Consider the following 11467-nt stretch of genomic DNA (forward strand, 5'->3'; position numbering starts at 1 on the left):
GCTTTGGCAAACAGCTGCAGCTTCCAAAAAAGTATTACGTATCCAGTAACTTTCCAGCCAAATTGCATATTTGACTCACTAGTGCCTGTGCGAGCTCGCACTCCAGCTTGGCGTTCAGTGTGGTTCAGACGCTCCCATCCGTCCATTCAGTATCTTTTGTTTTTAGTTTGCGAAGACACACGCTAAGCAGCCATGGATGCCATCAAGAAGAAGATGCAGATGCTCAAGCTCGACAAGGAGAACGCCTTGGACAGAGCTGAGCAGGCCGAGTCAGACAAGAAGGCAGCTGAGGACAGGAGCAAACAGGTCGGCATCCACTGTCAAACTCTCTGCCACTTTTACGCAGGTGTGCTGCCGTGAGTTACTGTGGTCGCTGCAAATCAGGGATCCTGTCACTTCACGAGATTGCATTAACTTTTTAAGTTAAATTGCATTTATTTAAAGTTATGTAAGTCATGTTTAGGCTGCATAAAGTTTGGGAATAATTCACGTTTAAATCAGTTATTATTAGCTTTACAAGTTTTGTTATGCATTTGGTGCTGAGTCTGTGCGTAAATCTCATTTCGCTTCTCCGTGTCCTCAGCTTGAGGATGACCTGGTAGCACTGCAGAAGAAGCTCAAGTCAACTGAGGATGAGTTGGACAAGTACTCCGAAGCCCTGAAGGATGCCCAGGAAAAACTGGAGCTCGCTGAGAAGAAAGCCACAGATGTAAGTGTGGGGTTGACAACACCCCAGTTTGACCTTGAACCACTCATTTACTCCTCTCAGGAAACTAAGATTACCAGCCCAGATTTACTCTAATAATTGGGTAACACAGTTGTTAATTACAGGAGGCCCCTGTGATGAATATATGGATGGTTAAATTTAGCTTTCCTGCTCTATATGGTAAGGTCACCGCTCACTGGCTTACCAGTGCATTACGCTTCCTGTTGGACGCAGCTGAGGGCCAGTGTAGGGTTTCATTTTATAGGCATATTTTGGTCAGTAACATCCTTGAAAGATTTGGGGTTGTACTGGTTTCAGGTGGCACTTTACAGTTAAGCCCAGTCCGGATGGAATTAGCTGTTTATTGGCTGCGTAATGTTACCAACCAATTACGCCTAATTGATCACCAACATTACCGTTATTCATACTGAGGGGATTTTATTGCAGTGCAGAAGAATTGTGCAGAAACATTTGGAATAAAAGTATAAATGCAACACATCTGAAACATAAACTGCACTGCATTGCGGGTTACTTAGCTATAAATGTGCAAATATCGCCAGGAACACGACTCGAAAATGGAAAATGTAAACGTATTAAAAGCAACAAGCCGAAAAAATGTTCGTCGTGAGAGTTATGCGTTCTCAAAAGTGAGAATACTATTTAAGTACCGCAGTGAAATACAAGTACCTTAAAAATCTATTTCAGTACAGTATTTGACTGGTGTTAACGTGGTCACTCGCTGGGTTGTCATGTGACGTGACGTCACTACGCCCAAGCCCGAGAACAGGTAGAACTATGGCGAGCGGCTAGAACAATAAACACAAGCTATGGGTAATTAAAGTTTAGATATACAGTACAGTATTTGTACTAGTCAAAATGGTTTTCCTGTCAGAGTGTTAAAGATATCAACAATCACAATCCTACTAGTAGAAATTGTATTTGAAAATATCTACAACACCAAAAGTGCATTGAAGATATCTAACACTCATTGAAAGGTATAAGTACGCTGCATATGTATTTCAAATATCCATACTCAGTCCTTGCTAGTCAAAAAGAACATCAGTTTCAGTTTTAGATATCTACAACGTCATTTTAGATATAGACATTCTGGATATCTGCAATACATTGCTATCAGAATAGGAATTGAGGATCTCTATCTATTTCTTTTAGCCACAATGTATTTTGGATATTTCAAATACAATTTTGGACATAATTTTTTCCTGAGATCTGAAATAAACATTATGATTACTAATAATATGATTGTATAGTATTTTATAATAAGAAGTGTATTGTAGATATCCCTAATATTCCAAGTATCCAAAATTATTCTGTGAAAATTTGAAATGTAAAACTCAATACGCATAAATGGCAAAAGTGACTTTATTTGTGTTAGGAAAAATAATGTTGTAGAGATTCTTGTTTTTGACTACAAAGAATTGAATGACAGATATCTACACTATGTGGTATATTTAGCCTAGCTGTTAAATGGCTACTTATAATGTTTAAGGCGATTCATCATGATTTATTATTTTAAATGTAGTTTTGAGAAATCAGAGTTGTAAATCCTGAAATACAAACACCACTAGTAAGAATGCATCACAGACAAAACTATCATCAACTATCAAAATATGGCATTCTGAACAACAAGAATATGAATTCAGTGAGCCACTTTTTCATAAAAATAAAAACTCTCCTCACAATAGTGATAATGAAGATTATTTTTATTTTTATTTTATTTTAGTAATAAAGTTGTGGACGTTGCTGTGGCCCATGGCTGCTGATAGGACGAGCTCAGTTTACCAGCAGGGCGTGTTCTCCAAACACATACTGACAGTTAGTCAGATGGATAAGTGACAAAAAGTATTTTAAAAAACGAGATTTTTCATTTAAAAGAGCCAATATACAGAGCACATTTAGTGTTTTTATTCACTTGATAGAGGTAATAATTTGAAGGTATAAATCAGCTACTTCCGGGGTTGGTGGCACGTTCCAATCCTCATCAGCCGGTTGATTAAAGGCGGTGGGGGCAGGGATCAAACGCGCCGCATCTCAGAGTGTCTGCGTGGAGACATCCCGCACCGAGCTGACGGGCAAACTAGCTTAGCTGGGACAAACGGAGAGAGAGAGAAACAAACAAAAAAAAAAATGGCCGGTGGAAGCTCCGTGGAAGCCGTGAAGAAAAAAATCAAGTCTCTGCAGGAGCAGGTGGTTGCGGCAGAGGACCGGGCAGCGTTACTACAGCGGGAACTGAATCAGGAGCGGAGTGCGAGGGAAGCAGTAAGCCGCTGCTAATGTTTTAAGGCAATTAGTCCTTTGGCTGCCGACGGAATTAGCTGTAAATCTGGTCAAAAATCGTGGCTGCTAGGCCCAGACAGACACGGTTTTTTCACCCCGTTACGGTCAGGTTTGTGCTAGAAATAAGTGAGCAAAGGATGGGGGGGATGAAAGGACACCACCCGGTGCATCCTCTATAAACACCCCCCCCCCGGAACCATTAGAGTAACATCACAGGACATAGACTCCTAAGACAAGCCACTAGCTAGTTCTAGCACAGGGACCCGGTTAAAGTGTGGACATGCTTTGTAGCTAAAACGTTTATGGGACTAAATCACTGTAAAATTTGCAGAACATCTAGTCCAGCGTCTTCTTTTGCTAACATGAGTTAGGTTTTAAAAATTGGTCACCCATCCTTTTAGTCTGTATTTTGAACACTAGCTCCCTCCCAACCCCGCCCCTGCTGTCTGGCCTTTGTCTGGGATGCTGTGAACCAGCACAGCCAAGTCAAAGACTGCACATGTTGGGCTGTACAAAGAAATGACTGCATTATTATTATTATTATTATTATTTTATTTTTTTAATTCTCTCCTAGGCTGAGGGTGATGTAGCTTCCCTAAACAGACGTATCCAGCTGGTTGAGGAGGAGTTGGACCGTGCTCAGGAGCGTCTGGCCACAGCTTTGACCAAGCTGGAGGAAGCTGAGAAGGCTGCTGATGAGAGTGAGAGGTGGGCTTCATACACCAAACAGAAACGCACTAAACTCCTTTGCTACTCTTCTACTCCTTGGTATTTCAACAAACAAACAAGAAAAGACATTATTGTATTTTATTAGCGCCCATAGAATTACACATTTGGTGAAATGCTTAGTTTCATATAATTGCATTATTTATTACAGTGAAATGTAGTGTGTATCAAAAAGAGGCATGCGGCAGGGTTATGGTGTATTTGGTCTCATGAATGCAGTTGCCCAGCACTTGAATAGTGATTTCTGCTAAACGCCACTGTATTAAAAATCAAAACATATGACCGTTACTACTTGTAAATTCTGATTGAGACCTGCACACAGTGGCTGCAAGTTATAGTTCACTAATGTTCATTAGCAGAAAAGTAGCTTTTTCTCACATGGTAGCGTGAGTGCATTTTCCTTTTGGTGTTTTAAGGATGGTTGCTATTGAAATATCTTCGTCACTGATGCAGTACAACTCCTGCAGCATTTTAATGGAAACTAGTACAACAATTAAATAACCTAAAGAGTGTTGGATGTTCTGTTTAGAAATATCCAAGTGTTGTCCAGAATGTAATCCAACTGAAGCCTATGTAGTCCTCCTCATATTTCAGATAATCTTTTTTTTTTTTTTAAGAAAACACACCGGTTTCTTGTCTGTCGTACAATGGGGAACTATTTTCTACATTCCACTTTTTACACACTGGGGTCTGTTGTTGTACTTATGGTGCTCAAGGGAATTATTCTGCTATCTTTCCCCTCAGAGGGATGAAGGTCATCGAGAACAGGGCGATGAAGGATGAGGAGAAGATGGAGCTGCAGGAGATCCAGCTGAAGGAGGCTAAACACATTGCAGAGGAGGCTGACCGCAAATACGAGGAGGCAAGTTTGTCAGCTGTTCGCTGAACTCTGGTCTTTGCGCTTAGCATTTTCTACATTCTTTTACTATAAAGCAACAGCTGACATCAAAATTGTATTTTTTTTTTTATTTGTTTTGGTCAGATTTAAGTTGTTAACTAACTGATGGAATTTAATCCTGTCTAATCTTTGTATGTTGTGATTACAGGTGGCTCGTAAGCTGGTGATCATTGAGAGTGACTTGGAACGTACAGAGGAGCGTGCTGAGCTGTCTGAGAGGTAACAATTTCCCTTCGTTCCCCATCCATATGTGTTGGCACTACACAATTTTCTAATATTTAATCTGTTTCCTTCACATTTCTCTGTCTGTGCCATCTTTTTCTTGTCTTTTTCTTTTTTTTTTGTTAAATCAATAGCAAATGCTCTGAGCTTGAGGAGGAGCTGAAAACCGTGCAGAACAACCTGAAGTCTCTGGAGGCTCAGGCAGAGAAGGTAACATGGCTGCGCAAAATCCGTTTGAAACTTGCCTTGTATTAGCATTATGATGCTGTTCGACTAACGCTGGTCTTCGTGTGTAACTGCAGTACTCGCAGAAAGAGGACAAGTATGAGGAGGAGATCAAGGTTCTGACAGACAAGCTGAAAGAGGTGAGTTAACTGTGGCCGAAAATAAGTAGTGGGTCATGTTTTTCATAGAATTTCTTAGCGTTTCTTTGAAAATGTGTTTGGATTTTAACAGAGATATGCTTGCACTGTATTTTCTTCTCCTATTTTAGAATACTTTAACTGTGTTAAGTGTTCTGCAGGGCTGTGGCTGGTAATGTACAGTAATCCACTTTATGGAAGTCGATAATGTTTCACTCTTCCTCCACTCAGGCTGAGACTCGCGCTGAGTTTGCTGAGAGATCAGTCGCCAAGCTTGAAAAGAGCATTGATGATCTGGAGGGTATGAACCTTTTCCCACTTGATTTTAAAATTCTGGCACCGTTTATTTTCACATTTGTCACCGTGTGCACAGGGATGCTTGTTGTTACTCAGGTAACAGGTTCAGGTTTTATTCTGATGTCATGAAAAACGTGCAGTTTTAAAAGCGGAGAAATTGATTCCTCCTGGTGTAACGTAGTGGGGTTATTTGTCTGCTCAGCAGGTTGTTAAACAGTCAACAGGCTAAATTTCTGCATTGTCAGTTGTCTGCTGAGAGTAGGGAAGAAAAAAAAAAAGGCATCTAGAGGCCAGCGTGATATAATTCATGTTGGCAGCGACGTTTCTCACCACAGTGCTGTTTGGCATTGCGGTGCAGTGACTGTTCAGGGCCAGCTAGTCTCGAGCAGCTCTCACGGAGGCAGTTTCTCAGTGACTCCTTAGGAATCTGACACAACATTAGCAGCTGTTCCATGCGCCCTTCCTATTTCTGTCCTGCCTTTTTTTTTAATTTTTTTTTTTATTTTTCCAGTTCCTCCGTTTGTCTTTTCCTTTGACCTCCAATCTCTGATCACACTTAATTTTCTTTTTCATTTTTGTTGTTATTTTCTTATGTTTTTCATCACTGCCACTTCATCATAATCACAACACAATAGATGAGCTGTACGCCCAGAAACTGAAGTACAAGGCCATCAGCGAGGAGCTGGACCACGCCCTCAACGACATGACCTCCATGTAATTTCCCAACTGCTTGTTTCTGCTCTGTGCCTTTAGTTCTCAGCACCTCTAACTCCTCTTATAACCTACAATAAATCCATCTTATGGCATGTGTGAGTGCCGTGATTTTTACAGTTATAGATGTGTGGCTTTTTCTAGTTTTCCTTAACTGGCTTGCTTAACGTGGATTTGTGTGTGAACTAAAGTTGCTTCTAGTTATACAGGATTAAGTTCATAGCCTCTAAGTCTCTTTATTAGTTTCTCAGATTTTCTTTAACTTTTCTGGCTTAGGTCTGCATTTCTTTTCCTTCTTTGTTTCTGCATGTCATTTTATGTTCCACTCCTCCTTTTTGTTAATTTCTCCCAAAACTTTTGTTCTTATTTTTTTCTCACAGCTAAAGCCAGTCGCTGGTTGAGCTTCATCATCTGTCTCTCTCCTGTGCAGCGCACCCTAACTTTCCGTCTCATTTCTCTCGGTATTTCTTTACTGCTGTACATTGGGCTATTGCTACCATCAGCCATTTGTCCATCTCTTTTAAACCATGTTACTTTGTGTAAAATAAACATGCTTTCATCTGTGTCAGTCCTTTCCATTTTCTCCTGCAGTTTTTCTTAATTTCCATTTTACCTTTTTATTTTGGTGTACGGCTGATTTTATTTTGTCGAGTAGCTTTTGAATAAATTCTGAAGCTTCCCGTCCATCCAGTCTTCATTTTTCTGTTGGAGAGGACATGTTTTCTGGTACAATGTTAGTATTTGGACGTTAATGGTGTTTACTTGTGACTAATTAGTGTTTGCATGAAATACACTGGTTGCCCTCTGATTTCATTAGTTAGACACCTTAGTTTCCAGAAAAGTTGGGAAGCTGTGTAAAATGTAAATTTGAAATATTTGCTCTTTTTGAATTTAATGGTGCAGCACAGCTCAAAAGTTGGGGCAGTGGCATGTTTCCTACTCTTTGCTTTGTGTAAGTGAAATGTGTTTGTCAGATTAAGGCTGCTCGACAGTTCAGGGTCAAATTTTTTCACTTCGTAATGCTCCAAAAAATTTTTTGGTGACTGGTCTGAACTGGTAGCAAACCAGTCTGAGGCGCCAATCTCACAGTTGTTGCTCCTTCACAGATGTGCAGGTCACCCACCCTGTGTGTCTTAATGCACCCACACCACCGCAGATGCTGGGGTTTGCTCTGTGCCAATAATAAGTCAGATTGTCCCTCAGCAATTTGACTCTTCACATCAGGACAGTTTTCCCCTTGATCTCAATCAATTTTAAAAGAATTTGGGTTCAGAGAAGGCAGCGTTTGTGCAGTGTTTGTTTATGTAGGGTTGTTTCTTTGCGTAGTTCAAATTTAAAGTTTTACTGAGTCCATGCAGCGGTTTCCACTACAGAATAGTTTCAGTTTTTAATTCATTGCTGCCTGAGGACTCAAATATCACAACCATTCATTGTTGGTTTTTTTTGGCCTTGTTGTCGTCCAAAATAGGTTTCAAATAATGATTGCACTGCATTTTTTATTTTCCCTTTTACACAGTGCCCCAGTGTTTGGAAGTGGGTTTTTTAGAAGACTGAAAAAATGATTATGAGATGTTAGCTGTTTCTGCTCAGTTGTGCTGTAATCTGTATTTTTTTTTTTCTGAGTAGGATCAAATGAGTTTCCTATTTGATTAGGCAACACCGAGGGTTAATCTAGCAACAGGAAGTGTTATTTAATGCCACACAAACACTCCGTACACACCAACTTGGACTGATTTTTCTTTGAAGCAGCACTATTCTGTCTTTTGTACTAACCTGCCTTCTGTCTCTTTCCCTTGTTTTCTTACCTGCTTTCTGACTGTCAAGACCATCTATACAAGCAGCTTGAGAAAAACCGTCTTCTGACCAATGAGCTGAGAGTAGCTTTAAATGAGGCATAAGCTGGAATGGGCTCTCGTGTATTTTCTCTGAAACCCAGATGTGCAGGCAAAGCAGCTATTGCCATTATTTAAAAAAGACACCAATCTATAACAAAACCTTTCACCGCAAGCCGCACTTTCAACTAATGCAAAAGTTTTCTATTATGCGCATGTTCAAAATGCATTTTCATCTAGGAGGTCAAACAACCTCCAGATCACATATAGGATTTGATAAATGTTCTCAGTTATCGTCAGGGCTGTAGCACGTGAATCAAGTTAAACTCTGCATGGTGCTGTTATTTGTGAGACAACGACTTGAGGCCCACAGCAGGGTGTGAAAAAAATGCAACGAGCGATGTGGGATTCCTTCTAAATCCATAAATCCACAGGTTTTCATTCAGAATAATCAAGTGTAAACTGAAAAAAAAAAAAAAAAAAACGTAGCATGTTCAGCAGTACTAAGAACCAAAGGACCCGTTGTTTTGGTTTAGTTATCTGACTTGCTGTATTTATAAAGGGAATTGGTTAATATTTATCTGTACAGTAGCAGGTAATGAAGATACTCACACTAGTGTTTGGATCATTGATGAAACAAAGGATTTTAGGGTGCAAAAGTTTGCATCTCCTTAGTTTGAAATGGCAAAGAGGAGTAAAACAAGGAGTTTTCTTTTTTCCCTGTAAGTAAAGCACCTATCAAGCTTTTGCACTGATAAATTTCATTACATTTTTATTATTTTACTAATTTTTCTTTGCGCCCTCCTTGATCACTTTTGTTACTTCTGATGATGGAAGAACATTTGTACTAGCTGAATATACATAGTTATGTTAGGTTTGGGTTCAGTTTTCATCCCCTTTCAGTAAAATTGTCATGTATGAGGATGCAAACTTAACCCTAAACCTGAAATAATAATAATGCACCACTAGTACAAACGTTCATCTTCTCATCAGAAGTAACAAAAAAAAAATGCACACAAAAAATGAATCGGTGCAATAGTTTGCATCGCCCTTGACAAATATAATATATAAAATTTAATTTTTGATAGAGAACATTTATTTGGTTTGAATCCTTTTGCCATTTCAAACAAAGAGGATGCAAACTTTACACCCAACTGTATGCAACGTTTAAATGAGCATGCCCACTAAAAAAAACCTTAATGCAGCTAAATATACACAGTACTACTTTAAGACAGAGCAGGTGTGTAGAGACGGTACCACCATGTACTGATCCCCTAGTCCTTTAGATTGTGTCTATTTAATATGTAACTTGTGCCTATTTAATGATTTCTGCCTACTGCAAGGTAAAGTTGCAGAGCTAATGATTTGGTGAGATGTAAAGGAAATTCAAATTCGGGCACGAGGTATTTTAAATCCATTGCCAAAACCAAAGACGCCATTGCCCAGGCATGTTTTTCTGCCAAAACCAGCTCATGCAATCGTGACTACAACCCTGTCAATACCTTGACTCTATTACTTAGGTCATCTGCAAGTGTACTCTTATCAAATTTCCGTTGATAGGGCTGAGACGATGTACTTCTGTCATAGATGAAATGGTCCACACTCATATGGTAACAATATTCAGCACGTTTTAACACTGTAGAGCTTTGTCTGAGTTTTCTGTGCACCTTTTTGCTGTTTGTGTCCTTGTTTTTTTTGTTTTCGTTTTTTTAACCGATGCAATGCTGTATTAACAGATAAAATCTCACGTGCTAAAGAAGAGAACCTGAGAATAAAGCAGATAATGGATCAGACTCTAATGGAGATGGTTGACATTTGAACACACTGTTTCTCTCCTCACGTTGCCTCATCTGCTCTGACTATGGCTGGCTCCCATATATGGCTGCTACAGGTAATGTGGGGAGTTGTGTTTGTGTCCCCTTTGACGTTGTCATCCTGAAGAAGCAAGCTTCGCACAAGGTAGCACAATCAGTACTGGTGAGCTACAGCTAAACTACACTGTTTCCATTACACACTGTAAGCAAAGGTCTGTTCAAATTCATTGTGGATTTGTAATGGGTTGACATGGCCGCTCCCTTGGTGGTTTTCCAGCTACATCGAACTAAAAATGTAATACAGTTTCATGCAAGACTGCCTTAAATCCTCACTCATGAAGCTGATGATGTTCAATTTTAGTGTTTGCTGCTATACAGAGATGTCGATTCAGCTGTGTAGTCATTGTGGAGGCTTGGGTTTGTGCTTCAGTGGAACTGAACTGCATCACACAGATGTGTTTATTTAGCCCTATTGATGTAAATGGGGTGGAAAAGCCTAAGACAGTTGTAATGCAGCTCAGCGGCACCGCAAACCACCTCATCCAAAATTGTCATACAGTTGAATCAACGCCTGTCGGAAACGGTTTTAACCAAACCTGAACATTATCTTCTATGTGAAAGGGGATTTATTGGAGGCCTGTTGCATTAGACTGTATTATTTTTAGCTTGCTGTGTGTAAAACTGCCACCGTGTCAGGAGAATTTGCACTTTTTCAACAACAATACTGCACATAATTGCTGTGAACAACGCCATAATTTAAGCCAAGGTTATGTAAAAGGATTTTTATGATGTGTACTTTTGTAAAATTGTCTTTGTTTCTTCTGTATTGTACACACTTACTCAGTGTCAGCGATGTTGTACGCTTCCAGTTAAGCAAGGAAGGAATTCGTAGCGCAGTTGCTTGAATGTACTGTTTTGTTTCAGCTAAGTCAAAGTAATGTTTGCACACTACACTCACTTTTCTGTTTGTTTTTGAGAAACTGATTTGAGTTTTGTCTGACATTTTATCTGGAAATGTAAATGATCACGGATAAATGTGTGAATAAAGTATTATTTACTCAAGTCTTATTAAAAATGTTTCTGCTTGTATATTTAGTGTAGTTCCGCTCTTAACTTCCACTTACTTTAAATTAAAAGCATAACATGAAAGTGTTTATGGGCTTATGGCCCTTATATGTTTCACTGAATGGACCTTTCAGGCAGGAGTCAACCTCACAGGGCTTAGTTAAAAGTCAAAAAAGGACAAATCTAGAAATATAATGATTAAAAAGGAGAATGAATTCAAAGTCACAATTACAGTATCCTAAAGAAAACCAAACTCAAAATGATCCCAGACGAAAGAAAGGCACAGTCTCACACTCAGTTTTGTCTCACTGTGGGGGTTGTGTTTGGTTGGGGTGTCTTTTTAGCCGTCTCTGTCCAGGGACAATTTTTTTTCATAATCTGAGTTATGTGTTATGGCCACAGCATTTAGGACCAGAGGGATTTCCCTCAAGATTTGTTGTGTTTGAATTAAAAGGGCTGAAGGAGAGAGGTTATTCCGAATTGTTGCACCTTGCACAATTCTCCAAGATAAAGCGGCAAGAAAGAGAGCAAATAATAAG

General features: G+C 39.5%; 1 protein-coding gene across 6 annotated transcripts; it reads left to right on the forward strand.

The window, feature by feature from the left end:
• LOC137106503 (tropomyosin alpha-1 chain-like) lies at positions 1-10925 on the forward strand. Of its 6 annotated transcripts, XM_067489874.1 has the most exons (10): positions 6-306; positions 584-709; positions 3576-3709; positions 4472-4589; positions 4774-4844; positions 4982-5057; positions 5150-5212; positions 5441-5510; positions 6142-6220; positions 6598-6780. In XM_067489874.1, exons 1-10 carry the CDS (start codon positions 193-195, stop codon positions 6599-6601), a joined length of 855 nt encoding a protein of 284 aa, XP_067345975.1. In that variant the 5' UTR covers positions 6-192; the 3' UTR covers positions 6602-6780. The 6 variants fall into 6 exon arrangements, with proteins under 6 accessions (XP_067345983.1, XP_067345993.1, XP_067345975.1 ...); XM_067489882.1 differs by lacking the exons at positions 6142-6220; positions 6598-6780 and adding an exon at positions 9786-10925 and having other exon boundaries at positions 1-306; XM_067489892.1 differs by lacking the exons at positions 6142-6220; positions 6598-6780 and adding an exon at positions 8042-9779 and having other exon boundaries at positions 3-306.
• Positions 10926-11467: the final 542 nt, after the last annotated feature.

This window comes from Channa argus, chromosome 2, assembly GCF_033026475.1.
Source record: "Channa argus isolate prfri chromosome 2, Channa argus male v1.0, whole genome shotgun sequence".
Lineage (NCBI taxonomy): Eukaryota > Metazoa > Chordata > Actinopteri > Anabantiformes > Channidae > Channa > Channa argus.

Coding starts and splice junctions, on each gene's coding strand:
- LOC137106503 (XM_067489882.1), top strand. CDS start 193: ATGGATGCCATCAAGAAGAAGATGCAGATGCTCAAGCTCGACAAGGAG. Junction 710..3,575: donor CTGAGAAGAAAGCCACAGAT/GTAAGTGTGGGG, acceptor ATTCTCTCCTAG/GCTGAGGGTGATGTAGCTTC. Junction 5,511..9,785: donor GAGCATTGATGATCTGGAGG/GTATGAACCTTT, acceptor CTGTATTAACAG/ATAAAATCTCACGTGCTAAA.